General features: G+C 51.8%; 1 protein-coding gene across 1 annotated transcript; it reads right to left on the reverse strand.

Annotated features, from left to right (window-relative positions):
• Nucleotides 1-8,315: 8,315 nt before the first annotated feature.
• On the reverse strand, nt 8,316-16,828 carry PPP1R3G (protein phosphatase 1 regulatory subunit 3G). The gene has a single exon (XM_030881505.3). The coding sequence runs from the start codon at nt 16,577-16,579 to the stop codon at nt 15,503-15,505; it is 1,077 nt and encodes a 358-aa protein (XP_030737365.1). The 5' UTR covers nt 16,580-16,828; the 3' UTR covers nt 8,316-15,502.
• Between the last annotated feature and the right edge of the window lie 7,668 nt (nt 16,829-24,496).

The raw sequence follows: 24,496 nt of genomic DNA on the forward strand, positions 1-24,496 counted from the left end.
CTCAGCAGGTACATACAGAAAGTGTGCAAGTACATTTTAGAACAGAAGGGACTGCTTTCTTATGAGGCACTTCCTGCAAACTGTTGCCCACTTTCTAGATGAAAGGATTGCTCAGGTATTGAGGCCGGGCTACACTTGTAGCAACAGCTGAAGAAATGACAAGCACTCAGAAGGCAGAAGGAGAAAGCGTTTCCTACACCGAGGATCATGTCCTCTGAGCTTGGGACGGTGTCTTCTGAACCCACCACGGTATGGACACAAAGTGCCTTGATAAATATGGTCAGAACCCAGATGACCAAATCTTGATTGCAGACAACCACGGGGACGGTTTGGAGAACATTTTAAAAGTTCTGCCTTTTAAATTGTGCAGTGGCCTCATGACGGTGGTCATCGCGTGACTCAGAAGCCACGGGAAGCAGCCACGCCATCTGGGTCATGGGCACGGACACAGCTAGTGAGGTCGGCAGACAAAGGCGGAACCCTGTGCTGATGCTCATTCTTACAAACAAAGGGAACAGCCCACAAGGACTCGTGCTCCGTGCGTCCCAGGAGCTCGTCTCATGTTTGCTTTGTTACAAGAAAACTGGAACTTGGTGGAGAAAGCGTGCTTTTCCTCTGAGCATTTGCCCAGGATCTCTATGGACAAAGGTTCACCTCACCCCGAGAACAAATAGGATTCTCCCTTTCCAGTCTGTCTGCAGCCCTTATTAGTCCTTCGGGACCCTTTCACGAAAACGGCTTCTCGTGCTGAAATCTGTTTTGGGGGTAGGATAGATGCTCTTGCTTTTGCTCAAGGGCAAAGCTTTAAGTCCAAAGACCCTCAAGAGAGAACCCAGAGGAGAACTCTGAGATGAATCTGTCTGTGTCTCTACCTGGAGGGACCACTGCACCATAAGAGCGACAGCAAAGGAAGTCGGTGCCTTATTGTCTCGAAATTAGACCATGAGCAAGCGTTGACACCAGTGGAGCTGGAATTGAGCTTGTTCTCAGACTCCTCATCCCTGTGCTGACCCAAGGGCCGTGTCAGTCATTGGACATGCTGGATGCCCCTTCCAGAGGAGCTGGACTTCCAGGGGTCTAGCTCGGCAGGAAAACAAATGACTTGCATCCTTTTCCTACTAAAGTGATGAGCTTTCAAAGGAAGTTCAGTGGTACAAAATAGAAACGCTTCCCTCTCATCAGCCAGAAAGTTACGGAGGGTATCACCTAAATGTCAACTAAACATTGTTAAAATATTTCAGTAGAACTTGCCATCAGTTACTAAGTGAATTCATGTGGCTTCATCTGTCTGGAATACAGAGACAGTTCAATAACAGTATAACTGGTTCTTAGTTCTTAAAGGAGTATTTCATTTAGGTGCATATGTGTGGTATACGAGGCACATAGAGGCTATATGATGAAGGACTCCAGTATTAACGCTAAGAGTCTTACCAAGATTTGCCAGATAGACTCTTCCACTCACACTTCAAACAGGTAACATATTTAGGATTATTAATTTGCCAAATTTTAACATGTATTTTCACTTTAAAAACACAGCCTTGAGGGCTTCCCTGGTGGCGCAGTGGTTGAGAGTCCGCCTGCCGATGCAGGGGATGCGGGTTCGTGCCCCGGTCCGGGAAGATCCCACGTGCCGCGGAGCGGCTGGGCCCGTGGGCCATGGCCGCTGAGCCTGCGCGTCCGGAGCCTGTGCTCCGCAACGGGAGAGGCCACAACAGTGAGAGGCCCGCGTACCGCAAAAAAAAAAAAAAAAAACCCCACAGCCTTACACTTCCTAATGGGACTCTACAAACAGAAGCTGATTCAAAGAGGTGAAACAATATATCCGTAACTCAGACTGCAAAAATAAATAAAACAATTCTTTAAAAAAAAAATTTGGAAGACAGGAATATGGTGTGATGGGAGGAATGCAGGTGGTGGGAGGAAAAAAAAAAAAGCCACTGGGCGGGACAGCCCGAGACCTGGGGATGCTGTTGCGTTTGTGTTCGAGGGGGTCAGCACTGGCCAGACCCCTAATGACCTTTCTAGCTCTAAAAGCTTGCAATTAATCAAAACGAAAGAAACCATCCTCGAGACCATCTGAAAGCTAGGGGTTTGGTTTGGTTTGGTTTTTGTTTTTCCTTTGGCCACACCGCCGGACTTGCGGGATCTTAGTTCCCTGACCAGGGATCGAACCCGGGCCCCGGCAGTGAACGCGCTGAGTCCCCACCACTGGACCGCCAGGGAAGTCCCTGAGTGCTAGTTTTTGGCACAATTCAGCAAGAAATCTTCAGGATCCATCCCCAGCTTCATGTGGAACTTTGGTGCTGCCTGGGGTTGGCCAGAACATTCAGCCCAGCCCATGGTCCATAAGAATATGAATTTGGGATTAATTGGACAGTGAAGCCAGCTGGCCCTCTGCAAAGGCACAGGGAACTCATGGATGGGCTGGGGGGCCGGGGGGAGGGGGGCCCTTGGCCCCTCGGAATCCTCACCAGCCACCAGGCCAGTGTCTGACCCAACAAGTGTGTTTCCAGCTTCTTCTGAACTAAAAACTTTTTCTCCCTGGCTTCTGCTGGCTTCTGCGATTCCTAAAGCAGAATTTGGACCCAGCTGAAAAAGAAAGGGACATCTGGCTCCTGCTCACCCAGCAACAACTGTTCCCTCACATGTCTTCCCAACAGGCACAGGCTTAAAAAGAAAGCTCTGAATGCACTCAAGGCAGAGCAAGCAGTTTGGGGTGGAGGCACATGTGGGCCAGGGGCCCCTGCCCCCGAGAATCTGACTTCATTGTTGGGGGGCCCAACACGTGGACAACCAGAAAACGACCGAGTGCTGGCCAGGCCGCAAGAGCAGGAGAGCAGCATATGGGCCAGACAGAACTCACAGAGATCCTGGGGCTGGAATAAGCCTCGGGGGAGAGTGGAGAGTCGGTGCCAGTGGGTGGAGAGCGTATCAGTTAGCGGGCAGGGGGACTTCCCTGGCGTGTGCTTTCACTGCAGGGCCCAGGTTCAATCCCTGGCCAGGGAACCGAGATCCCACAAGCCTCATGGCGCGGCCAAAAAAAGGAAAGAAAAAGGGAGGCAGCACGCCGGTGAGTGTTCACTGGGACGGGGCAAATCCTGGTTCCTCGTGGGCTTCCTATGGAGAAAGTAGGGACAGGGCCTCAAGGTCGCCCGAGCTACAGACACCCCAGAAAGTCGTCCCTTCCTTCATCCTCCAGCTCTGCCTCTTCCTCATGGCATCTCTAAACTTCTGTTTCCTCATCTATGAAATGGAGCTGGTCACATCCTGGACGTACAGGGTTGCTGTCAGGATTGTAAACACATAAGGCACGTAAAGTTCTCCTCCTGTGTTTGCTACCGAGTAAGCCAGCAGTAACTGGTAGCCGCTTTATCGTTCATTTAGAAACTGTGTCAGACGCCCTAGGGGATGTAGAGATGGACCAGATGTGGAGCCTTCCCTTAATTACAGTACATTTAGCACCGTAGTGAAGACGTGTGTAAATGGCTAAGGGGATAAGTTACCTGGGAGAGTCAGAGATCAGGTAGTGCTGGAAGCGGGGAGGAGGTGAGATACAAAAGGAGAAATTGCTTCCTTCTGAGCCACAGGTTCTGGGCTGAGCAGTCTGAGCCTTACTCAGTGGGAGAGGGAGCATTTAAGCAGGGAATGGTGTCTGCAGCAGATTGACTGGACGGCAATGCAGAGAACGCCCGTGAGTGAAGAGCTGGCCAGGAAACTGATGCCATAACGTAGATCTGAGGGGGCTGCAGCCTGGCTGAGGACAGTGGTGGTGTGGACGGGATACAGGGGAAAGAATGAATCCAAGTGACAGGCTTGATGAGAGACTGGAGACACAGAAGAAAGAAGGGAGTGAAGGAACTCCAGTGCTTCAATCCTGAGACGCCGGCAGGGTGGCTGCCCCTCGCTGAGATGCTGAGATTCAGGGCAGCGTTGCAGCCCCTTAAGGCAAACGCATGTCCACGTGCACACACTGCACGGCTGTACGTCGACATTTCACATCATCGTGTGTGTGTCTTATTTGCAGTGGGGACACTGGGGTATCCGCTGTCTCACGAGAGCCCTGCCTGCCCCCTCACAGCAGGAATCGGGGGCTCCCGGCAACCATTCTGCATCGTGATCCTTCCCCCACTTCCAGCCACAGCTCATGGAACAGGGGTGGACCCCTCACCCACAGTGGACCAAATTTTTTCCCTTAGAAACTCAGCACTGGGAGTGAGAGTTCTGTTTCTACCTGAGCTGTGTGCTGGGACTCAAGTGACAGACTCGGGAGGGACAGAGCAGACTTCGATCTCTCCTGGAGACAGAGGCAAGGAGAAATCCAGTCTGCAGGGAGAGAAGACGGCAGCACACACAGCAGAGACAGTGAGGCAGAGACCCTCCAGGTTCCAGGAGCGTCGCATGGGCCTCCAGGCCCGGAGAGGGCCCAGCTGCCTTTTGGTTGGTTGGTTGGTTGGTTGGTTTATTTTTTGCTGCGTTAGGTCTTCGTTGCTGTGCACGGGCTTTCTCTAGTTGCAGCGAGCGGGGGCTACTCTTCGTTGTGGTGCGCAGGCTTCTCATTGCGGTGGCTTCTCGTGTTGCGGAGCACAGGCTCTAGGCACGCGGGGCTCAGTAGTCGTGGTTCACAGGCTCAGTAGTTGTGGCGCACGGGCCTAGTTGCTCCGCGGCCTTCCTTCCAGGAAGATTCCTTCCGGATCTTCCCGGACCAGGGCTCGAACCTGTGTCCCCTGCATTAGCAGGTGGATTCTTAACCACCAGGGAAGCCCCCCAGCCGCCTTTAGATGCCACAGGAGAGCCCGGGATCCAGCACACCAATGCCCCACTTGCTCAAGATGGCTTGACGTTTCTGTAACTTGCAGTTTGGAACACTGACTAATGCTGTGTTTTATTGAAATATGGGGCCTGCAAGAAGTTAGTTCACATTTTTTAGTAGGTAATTTCCCCAGTAAAAAGGGAACTTGGTCCCAGTGTCAGTCCCCCAGAAGAAGCAGAGAACAGGAACTCTGATGACAGGACCGAGGTAGGAGGCAGAGGGAGGTTGCCCTCTTGTCCAGATATGAAGTCTAGCTGTGTAGGGCCGCACCACTGAGAGGCCCAAGGAGGAAAGGAGGAGCAAGGGCACCCTCCTCCCTCTTCTGTGGCCGAGCTGCGGAGACGCGGTCTCTTCTGTGTCTGTGTCTGTTGCAGCAACAGTGGGTCTGGGTCAGACAGTCTCCTGGGTTCAAATCCAAACTCAGCCCCTCTCTTTTCTTTATTGAATTTTTGTTTTATAGTGGAGTATAGTTAACGTGCAGTGTTGTGTTAGTCTCAGGTGTGCAGCAAAGTGACTCAGTTATGCATATATAGAGAGAGAGATTCTTTTCCAGATTCTTTTCCCATATAGGTTATTACAGAGTATTGAGTAGAGTTCCCTGTAGTACACAGCAGGTCCTTGTTGATTATCTATTTTATATATAGTAGTGTGTACAAGTCAATCCCAAACTCCTAATTTATCCCTCCCCCCGCCCCCCGCCTTTCCCCTTTGGTAACCTTTGGTTTGTTTTCTGTGAGTCTGTTTCTATTTTGTAAATAAGTTCATTTGTATCATTTTTTTAGAGTCCACATGTAAGTGACGTCATACTCTGACTTAGTACGGTCATCTCTAGGTCCATCCATGTTGCTGCAAACGGCACCGTTTCATTCTTTTTTATGGCTGAGGAATAGTCCGTCATCTGGATGTAGAAGCCCAGCCTCTTACTCGCTGGGCACATTATCCAACCCCTCCGAGCTCAGCTTCTCCAGCTGTAACATGGGAGTAATGCCCATCTCCTAGAGTTGCGTTGGAGTCTCTGAGGTTCCCTGTAAATGGCACCCAGCCTCCCAACCCAAGTCTTACGCCATCTAAGAAACAAGGAAAACAAGGTCAGTAGAGACAGAATGTCGTCTTTCTTACCGGTGTGGGCCACAGGGAACAATACTGCCGAGTGTGAGAGTCAGCATGGGTTAAATAAATCCGTTTTCCCAAGGAGACCCTCCCAGCAGGAGAGTACACACGCCCTAGCTGTGGCCTCCCACCCTCAGACGGATGGGTGACGGATGAGCTCACACACGCAACCAGGATCCGTCGAGCAGGTCACTGTGGGCAGCAGTGAGGGGCGGGCGGGAGGAATCCCTCAGCGTCCATCCCTGACTGATGGCTGTTAGGACTGGGTGAAATCTTCCCAGCCAACAGCACCACATCCTGGGGGGATCTAACCAAATCTCAATCAGCCATTCCCCCGCAGCAAGAGGGAGACATAACTGCGGAGCTAGGACACGGCGGGTTTGCGCACCACTGCACTAACGGGCTCTGGGTGTGTGGACCTGGGTCTCCCTCCTCTGTGCCGTCCACGCCGTCTCAGACGCTGCGTGAAGATCTCCAGGTGCCGGTCAGGGCTGTAGCACACGTTTCCTGCTTTTGACTGTTACAAACAACACTGCTGTAAACCTCCTGCACGTGTCTCTTGGTGCCCACGTGTACACACTGATGTTCGAGTGTGGAGTTTCTGACCAGGGGTTATGTGTATGGTCAGCTTCAGTAGATGCCGCCAAACAGGTTTTCACCGTGACAGTCTCACTCCCTGGATGTCTGGACATATTTGCTCGTGAAACGGGTTTGATGTAAAGGGTGGATGGACAGACCAGGCTGTAGGCTGAGAAGCAGCTCCCTGCGGTAGAAGGCAGCAGCCTTTGTCCAAAGACCACCCGCACCCTCCACCACGAGGAAGACCCACCTGAGGGAAGCAGGCAGGGCCACGTGGCCTCCCAGCCCTCCCCTAACAGAGATTCTCACAGCACCCACCCGGGGATGCTGAGTGCCAGAGTTATGGGGGGAAATGGCATTTCCTTAACGTGCGTGGAGCTAGCTCGCTGGGGCTCGGAGAGGAAAGGAAGGTGGAAGTGTGAGCGTAGACGCAGCTTGGGAGTTGTCCACACACAGCCCCAACCATCCCGGATGCGAGCTTCATGACGGCCATGCCCCGCATGTCTTAATCCCCACATGTCCCAGGGCCACGGCTGTGCCTGCCACGTGGGCAGTGCCCCGTCGACACTTGCAGAGACAGTGAATGGATTCTGACAAGCTGACTCAGGGCATGCTGGCCACTGCCGGGGGCACAAAAAGAACTAGACACAGTTCCCACACACACACACCCCGTGGAATTCGTAGCCTCTTTATAAGAGAACAGAATGTTGAAAAATGTTTGGAGGACAGGGTGATGGGAGAATCAGCCCCAACAGAGACTGAAAAGGAGCAGCTTGAGGGGAAGGGGGTGAGTCAGGAGTGGGCGGCCACAGAACCAAAACAGGCCACAAAGAATGGGTGTCAGACAGCAGTCGACAAACAGGAGGCCCCCAAACGTAGCTGCTTAACACAGGGCAGATGATCTCTGAAGAAGCTGTTGCAAGGAAGTGCAAAGATAGAAGTCAGATGAACGTATGTACATTGTACGTATATATGTGTAATATACATGTAATATACATCCCGTCCTGCGAACAGCAGAAACAAATGGCCGTCTGCCCAGGTACCAAGAACAGTCTGTCAGGTTCGCACAGTGGGAGCCCCTACAATTTGTTCCCCAAGTTAGAAGATTCATTCACTCTTCCTCTATTCAGATGAAGTCAGACGGTTTTCATCCTCAGAACGGAGCCAGTAGAAACCAGCCGGCAGAGGCCAGAGAGAAAGAGGAAGATGCTGAGAACAAGGTGTGTGCTTGGCACTCCACAAATAACTTCCCTTCACGCTCACAGCTATGTGGTAAGGCAAGAATTACTGCCCCCATTTGGCAGACGTGAAAACTCCTGCTCCCTAGGGAAGGGACGTATCTGAGAGCACACGGCCAGCCAGTGCCGAGCTGTGTCCGCTGCCAGCCTGGCTCACCTGGAGCAGGTGCATCTGTCCCACGTCAGGCCACCTCCCCGGTGGCTAAGCGCGCTTCCCCACTAGCACAGCGCCTCACGACGCTGTACACGCTTCACAATGGCAGGTTTTCTTTTTTAAAAAAAAGTTTAATTGGACGTTGTTGTTGTTAACTTTTTATTTGAAATGGTTTGAAGCTCACAGGAATTTGCAGAAAAGGCAGAGAATTCCCCTATATACTTCACATAGCTTTCCACAGTGATAGTGTCTTCTGTAACCTTAGTACATTATCAAAACCAGGAAATCAAAGCTGGGACAATATTATCAGCTCAGGGTTCTCCAGCCTCAGCACTGAGATTTCAGGACCCCTTTGCTGGGGGCCGTCCTGTGCCTCGTAGGGTGCTGGCAGCACCCCCAGCCTCTGCCCACTAGGTGCCGGTGGCCACCTCGACCCCCCGCCCCCATCCCAGTGTGACCACCAGATACGTCCGCAGACTCAATGACAGCTTTCAAAGTCCCAAATTGCTTTACATTCTTTATTCAAATCAGGACTTTGGGTTCAGTATTTTTTTAGGTGCAACACATACAGAAATATCACCATACAGCAGAGCAGCAAGCAAAATTTCCCAAAAAATCCTTAGAATTGAAAAGACATTTTCAAACCACAAAAATATAATCATCCTTTTAAAAACCAAGGAGAAACACAAGGGCTGTGTTTGGACTACAGTAGTTCTCAGCTTAAATAAACAGTATCAAAAGTCACATTCACAGAAATCTGTTACTCACCCCAGACATTCCACGGGGCACATTTCTCAGGCAGATCTCAAAAGGGAGGGTAATGAGGTTATTTTCTCTCACGTTGTTAGAAGGAACTGTACAAAATTCCACATAATCGCATTAAAATATCCTGTCTGGAAGAGTGCCCACTCTTGCCACTGCTGCCTGGCTGATAAAGGACCACTTGGGCCCCCTGGTTCCGGCTCGCGAGGGCAGGCTCTGTGCCCCCAACAGCCATGGTCATCTTGGACCCTGAGATCCGCCCCTACCCCACACAGGGCTGGGAGCCTCTGTCGAGTCAGAGCTGTCACAGGCAGTCCGCTGAGAGAGCTCGGGGATCCCAGACACACCTGGGTGAGCTACATTGCACTTTCAGACCCTGGAGGAGTGACGTGGGTGTTTGGTGATATTGCAATGGCCGTGGACCTCAACCACGCCGGGCTCTGGGCTCACCCGCAGAAGTCAGACCATCGCTCACAAACTGAAGGCCTTCACAGAAGCTGGAACTTACTGCCAGACGATGCCCAGCCTCCGCTGTCACCTACAGGTAACACGTCACAGATGTCTGCCAGGGCCCCTCATGCCTGTACCCACAGAGGATGGTGCCGTGCCGATGGCTTCAGAAACCCTTGGCTCTAACAGATTCATCTGGTGAGGTCTCCTGAACCACCTGGATGTGGCAGAGTCGAAAACAAAGGCCCAAGATGCTATGCCTTGGCCTTCACGGCAGCCCAGGTCCGGGCCTCGGGGCAGGGGAGGCTGCCGCAGGCAGGCCCAGGCCCAAAGCAGCGCTTCCTCCCCTGCACCTTCTCCTGGCTCCCTTCTGGTGGGCCGTGCAGGGCAGGGCCGCCCCCAGCTTCAGAACTCAACACCTTACAGCCGTTTTGAAGGTGTTTCCTTGGCCAGAAAATCTACTCTTTCAGGGCAGTCACACCAATAGAGAAATTCATTTTAATGACTATCTGGTCAACAGCAAAGTCCAAAATCACTCAGGATCTGGTAACAAAAGCAACCTCTAGTTCAGATTTGGGGGTCAGGGGGCGGGGAGGTTGGGAGTTAAGCAGGGGACTCACAGATTTTTCTAAATGTGGACTATTTTTTTTTCCAAAAGAACATATTGTGTATTTCATTGTTAAGGACTTGCCTGCAATTTAGTATCCATTTATATCTGTACTTATCCACACTATCGATTTTTAGATATCCCAGGGACCTTCAAACCGAATTCGATTTATATTTCCAATCCTAATACAACAAACAGACTCACTAATTCCAGGGTCGGCGCTTCACTGTGACATGGGCAACACACAGGCTTAGGGGTTTTCTGGCCGAAAAATATAATTTTATAAACAACATGCCTTAAGTCTGTGCGTAAAAACACAACAACTTAACCAGACTGAAAAGGACATACAAATGGAATCCTCTAGGCCATTTAAAGTGGTTCTGAGTATAAACACACCTTTCCTCTTATATAATGTAAAAATGAGGCAAAGCCTAACTCCCTCCGAGAAAGAGTAACCTCTTCCGCCTACTTAGGGTATACAAGGTCCTGCTTCAGCTGCCCCAGAACAGCCTCCTGATAACGGGTTCTTCACCCAAAGCTGTCCAGAGAGGCGCTGGACCCACAAACACTAGAGAGCCCTGCCAGGGGCCCCTATAAAGACCATGAGTTTCCCATAACCATAAACTTCTTATCTTTTGGAGTGGATGCTTCCTTGACATAACACATGTAGCTATTTGTAGAAAGGCCTTCTGTGGGATGTGCTCATGAATTTTTCAACTTGGAGATTAAATGTTCCAAGCTTAGTTCACAAAACCCACCTGCTTTCAATCTTTATTCAGTTCAGATTTTCAGAATGAGTTTCCCGTTCTGGGATACTTCAGGGTGCTGTCGGTTCTCCTGGGGCAGTGACTCGAGCCAACAAGTTTCAGAGAACCTGAGCTGTGCCAACAATATGAACGGGATGAGTAGTTACACTGCTCTAATGTTTTTAAGTGTCTGTAAGTGTCTCTAAAATGCCTTTGCTTTACCAGAGGTGTTTGTGTATCTGAAGATTTTCCGGGTTGAAGTGGCTCTGAACTCATGACCTAAATAGACTTCTGCTCTCCTATTAGATCCACGAGGCACATCTCACTAGCGCGTCTTAAAAGCAAGCCCTTGATCTTCGCCATCTCAAAAACCCTCCATTCAGCCCAAATGTCACTCACTTCTTTCCTTGCCAAAATGTGTCTGCTCACAGAGGGCAAAGCCAAAGAACTAAACTCTACAAGATGCAAATACAACGTGTCCCAAAAAGATTTAAAGGAGTTTAGGTCCTAATGAACCGAAAGTTACAGTGTTAGCTCTCTAGCAACCAGCCCTTGGAGGGTTAACGGACCATTTAGGGCTGCATCCTGACAGCCTCCCCGATCAGAGGGAGTCCAGAGGGGAACAAGGAAACACAGCAGGTCACCTAGTGGAAAGTGTCCATCACTAGTCCCGAGGAGAAGCCAGGGTCAGCCTCTTCCGGGGGTTTCCAGGCACCGGCCCGCTTATCGACAATAAGGCCAGGATGGCCCTGTAGGAGGACAGGTGGGGTCACGGGGCTGGGCCCAGGTTGTCAGTTTCTGCCCTGCTCCCAGCCCCTTGCCGCTGTGACCGTACAAAACACAACCCCCATCCTGAAGACCGTCCAGGCCTGGCATCACGGGGACTGACCGGGCAAAGCTGGACAGCAAACAGCTCACCATTTGCCAGGGCTGCCTGTTAAGTTACCACATGCCACGGTGCCCTCTTTTAACCTATAAACCCGTGTCCATTGCATGAGCCGAAAAGGCACGTCTGTCAGTTCCATGATGTCACACGAAGGCAAAGCCTGCCATTTCCTCCTGAAGGCTGTTCCTTGCACTCCTGACACAGTACACATGACACAGACCACAATTCCCCAAGTGCTCCAAGCCACATGCTCCTACGAAACAAGCAAATGAGTCGGGGAATGAGAAAACTTAGCACACTAAAATGTACAAAACCCGTTGGACCAGAAAGCAGAAATATGGACAACTCGTAAAATGATATAGCCAGAGTCCAACACAAATCTCCAAAAATGAAATGAGCAGGTTCTGCGTGGCCCAAAACCCACAGCATCACCGGGGAAGCCCTCCCCGACTCAGGGCAGAAGGAGGGCCCGGGAGGCGAGGGCGCGGCCAGGTGGAAAATGCACTGCGCACCTGTCAGAAGGTTCCCGTCCCTACAGCCCAGGCTCTGGATGACAAATGCCCACTCCCTGGTGCCTCAGGAGAGCTGCCTGAGCTGTGGCCCTGCTGCCTGGACAGAGACACTTGGTGGCCCCAGAGCTCGACCAGCTCCCAGGCTCCACTGCCCACACCCTGGAGCGGGGTCCTGTCCTCCCCAGTTAGGTCTTGGAAGCGACTGGTCACCTTGCTTCATAAACCTGGGGCTTATCAGGGGACATTTGTTCCGTACAGAAGGCCACATTTCCAGCCACTGCTTCTGACACGTGTTTGGTTTTTTTTGTTTGTTTTTTTGTTTTTCCACACTACGCAGCTTACAGGATCTTAGTTCCCACACCAGGGATTGAACCCGCGCCCTCAGCAGTGAAAGCGCAGAGTCCTAACCACTGGACCGCAGGGAATTCTCTTCTGACACTGTTTAGATTGGGACACTTACTTCATTCAACATCCCCTGACCCAGTGATCCATGGACCCCCTTGCTTATAGAGAAGAAACTGGAGTCTGTCTGGTGGAGGTCAGGACCATTAGCTGAGCTAAGCAGAACTTAGTTTTTGATCACTAGAGCCGGGTGAGATGTTGAAGCTATTACATTTTCAAGTAGGATGACTCTCACTTATCAAGTTGATAAATATTACCACAAAAAAGCCAAGCTGCATTGTGGGAATTTTGCTCTGGAGATAAGTGTGTGTGTGTTCATTCCATTCAGGAAATACAGTCGTAAATACTTCCTCAGTATTGCCTCTTCCTTTGAAACTTTTCAAAAACAAACAAAAAGACCTATTTTAACGTCCCTACATTTCTTCACAAAGTGAAGCCTACGATAAAACGTTGGCGCTTCATAAAATAAAACTGACACTTAGGAGACTGCCGGTTCCAGGACTTTGAAAGTCTATAACCACATGCAGAAAGACTGGGCTGTTGAAAATATTTTACAAATTTCTGAACCTTAGAAGAGCTTTTCTCCAAGATTTATGGGAGAGCAAAACTAGATTTCCTTTCCTAACAGCCACGTTTGAAGTTCTTACATTATTAAATAAGTACTCTTAAAATTGTTTGAATTCCAAAATATACTTTTGAAAATCAGTAATGGTTTTTATAAGAATAAAATTTTTGCTGTAAATACCTCTTAAAAATCCATTTCTTATTTATTTTATTCTAGATTTAATGGGTTACCATTTTAAAAGATACCAGACAAGAGGCTCTCTATTTTGATCATTATACTGTGTTCCTAATTTAATTTTAAATAATCTAAAACAATTCAAAAGAGTGCATTACTACCATATAAACTAGCATTTCAAACTGTGTTATAGGCCATATACACTATCAGTACTTTTCAACTAAAATGTATTCCTAAGTACATAAGAAAAATACAAAATGTATTTAGGTGTTTTTATTATGCAACAATGTGCTTTTAAAAAGGAAGTGATATACCAGACCCCATACCAGACATAGAATGAAAAGGCTTGATTGTGTTTGTATTTAGTAGCAGAAAAATTATGTAATTCTAATAAATGCTTATTGATTTTTATAAGCACATGTGAATTAGGTAGTGTTTCATCCACATGACCATTGTTTAGTCCGCTTTACTCCAAGAGTAAATTGTAATTCATTAACTTGATGGCTTTCCACTAAGAAATTAGTACTTAAATTTTTTTCCCATGATCAGTTACCCCTGGCAAACACTGCTGTAGTCAAAAAGGATGTCCACAAACCGGAGTTCAATCTAAATATTCCTATACTTGAGACACATCCCATTTTGAAGCATCGACATACCTGGCAGTTTTCTGTAGCCTGATGTGAATTCGGATGGTGCTATATTTTAGCTACCTTGACTTTCTGTTATTTCTTAGAAGTAAGAAGCAGGTAGATGCCCCTCCCCAGTACAGTAATAACTGTACATTTGGTGTCTTAGTGTTTACTGTAACCAACCAAGATTCCTGAGAGTAATGTAACCAGTTTTACCTTTACTCAGAGGAGGTTTACTTCAAGTGACAAATTTTACTAAAAGTTTAACTGATTTATTAAGTATGACTCTCAACATATAGTTTTAAAAAAATACTACTTCTCTAGAGCAGGGGTTGGCAGACTTTCTATGAAGAGCCAGATAGTAAATATTTTAGACTTTGCCATATGGTCTCTGTTGCATCTGCTCAACTCCACTCTTGTAGCAGGAAAGCAATCATGGATAGTATGTGAACGAATGTGCATGGCTGTGTTCCTATAAAACTTTATTTATGGACACTGAAATTTGAATTTCATACAATTCTCATGTGTCACAAAAATAGTATTCTTCTTTTGAATTTTTCCAAATCTTTAAAAAATGTAAAAAACATTCTTAGCTCTCAGGCCCTACAAGCACAGGATTAAGGCTGAATGTGGCCCATGGGCTGATTGTACTAGCCACGTGCTCGAACGTATGAGAACAAAAGACAGACAAGTTACCAAGGCAGGACCAAGGTATGAAGAAATCCAGTCCTCAGGAGGCTCACCAGCCCTGATCTTGGCATCCACAGCCATCAGCAGTGAATGAAGGAGGCCAGCCAGGCTGGTGCCCACCGGATTCGGAGCAGGATTTTCTTGCTGGGCATGCTTCATCATTCAAGCCACTGCTCCCTGCTGTGGCTCCAGGAGGGACAGAAAGCCACCCTTCCATCCCTCATCTCCCCGGCTTGGAGTCCAGCCACCGAGAGTCCGGCGTCTCTGACTGCTAATGGCCCAGGAGTCTAGCAGCTACGATGTGCTTTGCCTACACATCGCGGCTGGAGGCCAAAGACCGGCTCTGACGGCTCACCGCCAAGGCCTGCCGCCGGCATTTCAACTCACCAAGCATCTTATTTTGCCCGGGGAAAGAACGACTTCTACAAAACACTTTTAAGAACACTCTAGCCCATTATGGGAAATCTGGGCCTTTCCACATCAGACAGGAGGGATGAAAGAAGGGAAATTTGAAAATATTGTTGTTTGACCACTTTAAAGTGTAGCATCATCCGCTGAAGAAGACGACCCGACTGCCAAGGTCTCCCAAACTTCCGGGAGCTGAAATATCAAGTAACAGACGTGCACGTGACCTTTACTTTTCAAAAGGACATTTGTACGCAAGCGCACGAGTCACCAAACATTTCCCAGATCCCAGGTAAGAGAAAAGGACTGCCCGGCCAAGGCCCCACCTGGTTTTCTCGAGAAACAGGCCGCGGGCTCCCGCGGGCCCGCAGTTCACGCCGTCCCTCGGCGCGAGGCGGAGGGATGCTTCGACCGCTCCCTGAGACCCGAGGGGACGTCCACAGTTAAAGACAAATCCGAAGGGTTTGCAGCCTCGCTCAGGAGTCAGGAGTCTTTTTCGTGGAGAAAGCCACTGCTCGGAATCTTGAGGATTTCTTCCCATTCGACGCGCGGCGAGAACTCCAGAGGCCAAAGCGACGGGAAAGAGGCCGGGAAGGTAGGGCGCTTCGCCGGGTAGGGCTCCGTGCTTGCAGGCGGGTTCTGTCTGGGGCGCGAGCTTGCGGGGAGCGGCTTCTTCTCTCCAGAAAGATGACGCTCCGCAAAGCGTCGCGGCTGCCTGGGCTCCGCGCGCCGTCGGCCCCTTCCCGCGTCCCTGCGAGCGCTGCGGTGCCGAGGACTGCGGGCTCAGCGCGCGTCGGCAGGGCGCACGTAGCGCAGCGTGTAGTTGGCCCCCGAGTTGTTGTCCCAATACTCGCCCTGGGCGCAGCGGTAGCAGACGGCGAAGTGGACGGCGACGTCCGGAGCGTCCGCGTCCTCCCCCTCCTTGAGCTGCAGGCCCGGGGGCAGGCACAGCGCGAAGTGGAAGCGCTCGGCGCTCGGCTCCTCCTCGGCCTCCCCCGGCCCCCAGGACGGCGCCTCTGGCGGCGGAGGCTTCCCTGGCTCGGGCCGCAGCTCAGCCGGCACGTCCAGGAAGGAGCGCCACTCGGTGAAGGTGTAGCGCACGGCCACGACGCGCGGCCCCGGGCAGCCCAGCACCCGGCCGGAGCCTGTCACCTCCGCGCCCCAGGGTGCCGAGCACTGCACGCGCTCCAGGCACACGCGCTGTCGCCGCAGGCGCTCGTCTGCGGCGCTCGGCCCGGGGAGCTCGAAGAGAGGCTGCAGTCGGGGAGGCTGTTCGCGGAGGGGCGCGGCCGCCGCCGCCGCCGCCGCCGCGGCCAGCAGGCCCGGGAGCTGCTCCAGGTTCTCGGCGCGCGCCGGGAGGCTGCGCAGGCGAGAGAGCACGGCGGGCGGCACCTGCGGCTCCTCGGCCACGCTGAAGTGCTTCACGCTGGCCAGGCTCAGCCCCAGCGCGTCCGCGAACTGCACCCGCTTCTGGCACTTGGCGCAGCAGCCCGGGCTGTGCGGCGCGTCCTCGACCCTCTCGCCGCCCTCCGCGCCCGGCCCCGGGGCAGGCGGCCGCTGCCGCTGCAGGAACTTGGCCGCCTGCAGGATCGGGTCGGCGGGCAGAGGGAAGGAGCGCGCGCCGCAGCGGCGGCGGCGACGGCTTTCCAGCAGCTCCTCCTGCTCCCAGGGGGCAGTCTCTTCCTGCGGGGACGGGCCCTCGGCGTCGGAGCTCGGGGCCGCCGACGTGCCGCCGCCGTCCCCGCCACCCTCGGTGCAGAGGACTCCCGGGGCGGGCGGCTCCTCGGCAGGCGGGGGGTCTTCAAAAGGCGCAGGTCCCGGCGCCTCCAAACTTAGCAGCTGCGGCCCCGGGGGTTCCATGACGCCGTCTGACCCCGGGACTTGTTCTCTGGAGACTTGATGCCTGGGGTGGTGGAAAGAGCGCGCAGCGCCCGCCCCGGCCCGAGCGGAGAAGGCAGTCCCAGTCGGCAGGCTCCGGGTTTCAGCCGGGGTGCTCAGGCCGGAGCGGGAGGAGGATGCGGGCCGGACCGGGGCCGGACGCTGCCGCTCGGTGATGCGCCTGCCCGCGGCGCGGGAGGGCCCGGCGCCCGGAGGCGCGGCCGCTGGGCCCGGGCGGGCGGGGTCCGAGGGCTCCGCGGAGAGGGGGGACGGCGCGGAAGTCGGGGCTCCCTTTCACCCCCTCCTGCCCAGCGGGCCAGCGCCCGCCCTGCCTCCGGAGCTCCGGGGTGAACTCGCGCTCAGCTTCCGTCGTCCTCCAGTCCGCAAAGTTGGCCCCGCGGGTCCCGACGGGCCTGCCCTCTGGAGGGTCGCAGAGGGTCTCCTCCCGGCGGTCGCATCGGCCCAGGAGGTCCCCGGGGCAGACGCACAACTGCGGAAAATCGCCTGCGGGGACGGTCTCTTCCTTCCTCCCCAAGTTCTGGGCTCTCGGAAGCGGGCCCGGCCCGGCCCAGCGCGGGGGGCACTCCGACCAGTTGTGGGGCGGAGGCGGTGCGGGGACGCGCGGGGCCGGGGCCGGGGGGGAGGGGGGCCGCCGCCAGCCGAGAGCGACCGGAGGCCATTCGCGCGGGGCCCGGGGGCACGTCCCCGCTCCTCCCCTCGTCCCGCCCGCCGCGCTCCGAGCTCGTGCCCGAGCAGAGGGGCCCGCCGCTCGCCGCCGGCCTTCCAGGGACGCGAACCCGGGGGCGGGGGAGGAGACTGCCCGAAGTGTTTTCTCGCTGTTGGTTTTGCTTTGCTTCGTTTCTAGGGCTGACTCCACCTGCCGCTAAGTAGGGGCTTCTCAAACTCTGGCGCGCGTCAGCGTCATCTGGCGGGGGTGTGTGAGCTCACGGCTGGGCCCTACCCTAGGGCTTCGGAGTCAGTAGGCCCGGGATGGGCCCCAAAGTATTTCTAGCAAGAACGCCCCCTTGCTGGGATCTTTCGGGCCCGCCCGTGCCCGGCGTGGAATGCCGTGACGGCATCTCAACTTGGGGACTTACAAGAGGCCCCAGATACACCTGGCTTGTCTGCCTGTTGGAACAACATCAAGATTTGGGGAAGAAGATGGCAACTCCCTGGCGGTCCAGTGGTTAGGACTCCGCGCTCTCCCTGCGGAGGTAAGCCGGGAGGTGTGGGGGGAAAAAAAAGATTTGGGAAAGAAGATCACTGTTTTTACATTAACGTAAACATTGATGTATTATGGAGTGAAGTACAAAATTTGCCAACTATCTTAAGGATGAAATAGGACTTCACAGAGACTGTGAGGTTGTGGTGAGCTTCTTGGGCTCCAACCTCATTGCGGCTGGAGCTGCTCCAGGGCGGGGACAGGAGGGAGCCGAACTTACTTAAGGAGGCCCCCCCTCTCAGGGCCCTCGGGCCGTGGTCGCAGCCCTGTCCCACTCTTGTTTGGTGGGAACGTCGGAGGTCCCACCCTCGGGGCCCTCTCCATATATCTATCGGAGGAGACCAAGGTTAACCAGAAAGCCACACGGGTACAGAGAGAGTCAGCCCCTGCAGCAGATGCTAAGAAGGTGGGATCCGACCTGGTCAGGGAGGCCAGGGAGCCTCTGTGAGGGAGGAGACTGGGGGCAGCAGCAAGGCTGCAGGGGGCACCTTTCAGCCCTACAGAGGCCCTGGGGGAAGGGGAGGGCAATGCGCAAGCGTGGCTGCAGGCGGCACCTCCTTCCAAGATCCTTAAGGCAGCCTCTATTGTAGCCGGCCTGGGGCTGGTACCCACCTTGCTCGCAGGTGTCCCACCCCTCCCCCACGCGGCCGGCCCCCTCCTCCAGAAGAGCTCCTGTCTCATCCGACCCTAGGAGGCGTTCAGGAATGAGCAAGTGACCCAGCCAGTAAGACGGGGGGAGGGCGGGACGTCCAAGGGGAAGCTTCCATCCTTTTGCCAAGAGGGGGCGCTATAGCGCCCACGACAGTCGAGGCCACCTTGCCAACCGTCAGAGTGTTGCGATTCCTGAGCGTGGGAAACACAGGGTCCTTGAGGCGCTCGGGTTTCTCAGTGTGAACGCTGCTGGCATTGTGAGCAGGACAGTTCTTTGTTGTGACCGTCCGCTGCAAACAGTCTGAGCCCAAACTCCATGAGCCCTACCCTCAGAGCGCCACCAGCAGCCCCAGGAATCGCGACAACGGAGAAGTCCGTACCCCTGTTTGCAAACACGCCAGCTTGGGGGGTGGCACGGCCCCTCCGTCACTGAGAACCAAGGAGCTTGGTCTTTGGACCTCCCACCACGTGAGGTTTTAAAAATAAATAAATAAATACAACCTTCTGGTTCAGTCAGCGTGACTGGACCTTCTGCTGCTTGCAGACCAGTGTCCGAACAGGAAGGCATTATTATCAGAATCTTGAAAGAAAGAGTAAATGGAGCCTCACAGAGGTCAAGGGATGTGCTCTCAACTCATAGGGGATAGAGCGGGATCTGGCTCCAGGTGTAACGCCAGAGCTTGGCCGTTTCCTCGCTGTCTGCTTGCCCTCCAGCCACGTGGAACTTTCTTTGAACTTTCCTGTTCTGAGTTTTCTCCTTCCCACCAACTTCCCCCAAAAGAACAAAACTGGTTGATTTGTTTGGTTGGGGGGAAAAAGAATGAACGAGCAAAAAAACAAAGGATATTTATATGGACAAAAACTGATACATACAGAACACATCTCTGTGTATGCCTGGCGTATCTCTGGAAAGATCTTGTCGACAGAGGAATGGCTCTGGGGAGTCGTACCAAGGGACTGGGGGCGAGAGTGGGAGGGAAACTCGCTTTTCATGGAATTCTTTGTCTCGTGCAGATGTCTTCTGCGCAGCCCCAATGGAGGAATCGTAGCCTGCTGTGACACCACTGTGCACATCTGCTACGTATGCTCCAGACCCCTCACCCGACAACATGTAACTCCATCTGCTTTCACATCCTCCTGTCTAGTCCCCTTCAGATGACATTTTCTGCACAGCTCCCCTAGGAACCCCCTGGGCTGATGTGAGCCGAGGCAGCAGGGCCCCAGGCCTGCCTGAGACAGGGCAATCCTACCTGGTTTACACACTGGGCTTCGCCAAGCTTTGGTTTGGGCAAAGCATTCCACAGCAGAACCACAATGTCACCATCACCATCCTCACCGTCATATTAAACCAGCACTCTAGAGGACGCTCTTCCCTTGAAAGCACCGGTGCTCTCCTCGTTGCCTGGAGTGTCCTGCCCCCCACCTCCACTTACTGAACTTGCCTGGTCTTTAAGGCAATTTCCAAATGTTTGCCTCCTTTGGGACGTTTTTCGGGAGCAGCGCAGTTAGTAATGACGACTTCCGCTCAGAGGCAGATTTATGATGAAACTACAGGCGCTTGAGTATTCTCGGGCCCCTTCTGATGTGTTCCCGTAGTCATGCAATGAAATAAAATACATATTTTATGGCAAGATAAGAAAAGTTTAAACATGCATTTTTTTCTCTGCTCATGTGGGCCTCCTCGCTACCCCTTAGGGTGTATTTCGCCCCTGCGGTAACCAGACCTCCTTGGGAGATACCATGCCTCTTAATCTTACAAATCCACTACTTGCTTTGTATATGCAGATCAGGATTGTATAAACTGTAAATAATACATCATTTGACGTATAACCGTTTGTCTCAAAAACTTATAGGACTGTGCTTTGACAGTCCTCAGAGCTTTCTGAAAGACTGTCTCCCCAGTTAAAATCGTCAGCTTGGCTTGAATAAAATTTTCCATTTCTTTATTAGATCAACTAACCGTTTTTTTCCTCAACATAGTTTTTTTCATCGACAATACCATCTTAACAAACAACCATATATATGTAGAGAAGAGACAAGGAAGGGGGCTTTATAGTTTTAGGAGTGGCAAACCCAGGAAGATAAATATATGAGAGAAACTCATGGAGGATAAGGGTTGTCTAGTAAGGTTTGTTGTGTAGATTCGTCTGGTGCTGTCTCTGGGCTGATAAGAGCCTGGAATCAATGAGTCTATGAGTTCTCTTCCTCCTGGTATGAGGGAGGGAGACAGCTTCGCAAATGGAAATTACGTCCAGCTTTTAGCCAGATTCGGGGAGGGCAGAGAGGGGTTTTTTTCTTGATTTTCTCAATGTTGTGTCTTGATTTTCTTCAGCTCAAAATAATCCTTATGCCAAAGCGGTGGCCTGTTCTGATGCCCTCCGGTGTTCGGTGTGATGCCTTGTCCTTTAGCATGGGCAGGGCCTAGAGATGCCTTCCTACTCAACAGTGATGGGGTGTCGCTTCTGTGATAAGGTCTCTTGCTGGCACTGAAGAAGCCAGCTGCCGTGTTGTGAGATGCTCTGGGGAGACTCGTGGGGAAAGGAACATTTTTTGATGGTTATCATGTGAAATAGAATTGATCAGAGCTCTGGGGACTTCCCTGGCGGTCCAGTGGTTGAGACTTCGACTTCCAATGCAGGGGGTGCGGGTTCAATCCCTGGTCGGGGAGCTAAGATCCCAGACGCCTCGCAGCCATAAAACTAAAACATAGAACAGAAGCAATAGGGGCTTCCCTGGTGGCACAGTGGTTGGGAGTCCGCCTGCCGATGCCGGGGACGCGGGTTCGTGCCCCGGTCCGGGAAGATCCCACATACCGCAGAGCGGCTGGGCCCGTGAGCCATGGCCGCTGAGCCTGCGCGTCTGGAGCCTGTGCTCCGCAACGGGAGAGGCCACAGCAGTGAGAGGCCCGCGTACTGCAAAAAAAAAAAAAAAAAAAACCAGAAGCAATATTGTAACAAATTCAATAAAAACTTTAAAAATGGTCCACATCAAAAAAAAAATCTAAAAAAAATTAAAAAGTTGATCAGAGTCCTGTGTTCGGGGGCACAAACCTATAATACAACTTTTACAGCTGATATATGAAGGAAACTTGAAGGGGATTTTCCAAAATGTTCCTACAAAACTATAGGGGGAAAACATATGATAGAAGCATTTTAGGCAGTTAAAAAATTCTGTTTTCTGGATTTTGTGATGTTTGTGGTATAGGTTAGGTTTTTAATAATTTATACTTCGTTGTTACTTATTTCCTCATTCTAAATATTCATACTTACCTAATTTTTACTTGTGATTTTGTAATCTTTTTCTTAAAGAAGCCTCCCTTCTCCCCTGTCCACAATTATATGTTCCAGCCTCCATATAACCGGGATCTGCCCTTTTTTTTTTTTTTCCTAGTTCTGTTTTTATTTAAAATTTCAGGGACTTCCCTGGCGGTCCAGTGGTTAGAACTCCACACTCTCACTGCCGAGGGCCCGGGGTTCAATCCCTGGGCGGGGAACTAAGATTCCACAAGACACACGGCACAGCCAAGAAAACAAAAATAACAATTTAGATGTTTTGTTTCTGGTGGATTTTTTTGCACTAATTTGGATTTTTTAAATATTGAATTAAAATATTATTTATCTTGATTGCTGAGGTTTTGGTGCCCCTTAAATTTTGTGCCCAAAGCAGGTGCCCATCTTGCCTCACCTGAGTCCTGGCCCTGTTTCTTGGAGGTAGGCGAAGCAAAAGCTGAGATATGTTTTCTTCCTCAGCAGCCCATCCTGGCTCCTTGGGTTAAGGTTTTAGTTTTGTGTTGGCCACACTGCGTGGCTTGCAGGATCTCAGTTCCCCGAGGGGGGATTGAACCTGGGCCACAGCAGTGATAGCACTGAATCCTAACCATTAGACCACCAGGGAACTCCCGGCTTAAGGTTTAATTTAATGTGGTCCTGAAAAAAAAATCTTTTTAAGTATATAGAGCATATGCCTGTACATGCACAGAGTATATTTGAAAAGTTATTTTAATTAATTAATTTATTTATTTTTGGCTGTTGTGTCTTCGTTGCTGCGCGCAGGCTTTCTCAAGTTGTGGCGAGCGGGGGCTACTCTTCGTTGCTCTGCGCGGGCTTCTCATCGCGGTGGCTCCTCTTGTTGCAGAGCACGGGCTCTAGGCGCAGGGGCTTCAGCAGTTGTGGCTCGCGGGCTCTAGAGTGCAGGCTCAGTAGTTGCAACGCACGGGCTTAGTTGCTCCGTGGCATGTGGGATCTTCCCGGACCAGGGCTCGAACCCGTGTCCCCTGCATTGGTAGGCGGATTCTCAACCACTGCACCACCAGGGAAGCCCTGAAAAGTTATTTTAAAAACAGTAATACAGCGTGCTTTGTGGGAGGGCAAAGGAAATGACAGGGAGGGAGCTTGCTTTGGAGACTTGCCTTAGAACGTGTATTTTTAAATTTTTAAGGGAAAAATTTCTTAAGATAAATATTTTTTTTCTTATTACAAAAGCAGTACTTATTCACTATGGGAAAATTAGGCAATACAGATAAAGTAGGAAACAGAAAGCATAACCATTCATAATCCCATCACTCAACAAGAATCCTGTTAATATCTTTTCCTATCTGCCCCATTCGCGTCTGCAAACCCATAGCATCACTGCCTGCTTCGCTGGGATGCTTCTTACCACTTACTGCTTTGGCTGGTTCTGACTTGTTTCCAAATTTTATCTCCAATTAGCACATCTTTGCTTGCAGAACAGGGACTGTGTCTAACTGGTCTTTGTTACTTTCCAGAGTGTAGAATGGGAGGCTTGGTCGGACCTAAAGACCCAAGAGACAGAATAGCTGAGTTCAGACCTCAGCACCATCATTTCTACAAGTTATGTGACCTCTCTGAGCTGCAGTCTCCTCATCTGTAAAATGGGACCAGGTGACTGCCCGTGCAGAGGAAAGAGGGAAAAGCCTCGCAGAATGCTTTGCACAGAGCCCACCGTGCTGATGCACAGTAGTTGCTTTCCGTTATTACCTGCTGGCGCGACGCCTTCATTCGTTAATTCACCGTGTATTTATCGCATGCCTGCTCTGTGCCACACACTTCTCAGTGCCGGGGACACAACAGTCAACCACATGCGAGGCTCTGCCTCCCGTGAGCTCACATTTTATACATTTATTTATTTTATTTATTTATTTTTGGCTGCGTTGGGTCATTGTTGGTGCACGCGGGCTTTTCTCTAGTTGCTGCGAGCTGGAACTACTCTTTGTTGCGGTGCGCGGGCTTCTCATTGCGGTGGCTTCTCTTGTTGTGGAGCATGGTCTCTAGGTGCGCGGGCTTCAGTAGTTGTGGCGCGTGGGCTTGGTAGTTGTGGCTCGCGGGCTCTAGAGCACAGGCTCAGTAGTTGTGGCGCGTGGACTTAGTTGCTCCGTGGCATGTGGGATCTCCCCGGACCAGGGCTCGAACCCGTGTCCCCTGCACTGGCAGGCGAATTCTTAACCACTGCACCACCAGGCAAGTCCCATCACATTTTAATGTTGGGATCGGAGACAACACACAAGTACGTGAAATATACATCATCCCTGATAATGATACCTGCTACGCAATATAAATCTTTGCATGTAGTAGTTACTCATTAGACATGTTGGTTGAGTTGATTTCTTTTCCCTACCCTCCCGTCCCACATCTTCTCTCGGTCCCGAGATCCCATTTCCAGTGTGGTTACATAACATGAGGCCTAAACTCTCGAGACGGACAGTTGCAGACATGGCCCTGGGCGTATGCCTGGGAAGGGCTGCAGCACCCAAGAACGAAGCCCAGAGGTCCCACGACATCCGTACCTGTGACATCGGGAGACGCCAGCAGGTGTCTTGACGTGCATTTTCCTCTGGGTGATCACACTGTTGTACTCCTAAGTTTGCACTCCTCGGCGATCGATGGTCACTGTTCTGTGAAGTCAGGACAGTAAACAGCGGACTGTGCACCGTGCAGGGTGAGAGGTCGGGAGGCGCTGGCTGGACAGTGTGTATGACCCTGTGTGCCTGTCTCCAGGGGTGTCGCCTG

This window comes from Globicephala melas, chromosome 11, assembly GCF_963455315.2.
Source record: "Globicephala melas chromosome 11, mGloMel1.2, whole genome shotgun sequence".
NCBI classification, from domain to species: domain Eukaryota; kingdom Metazoa; phylum Chordata; class Mammalia; order Artiodactyla; family Delphinidae; genus Globicephala; species Globicephala melas.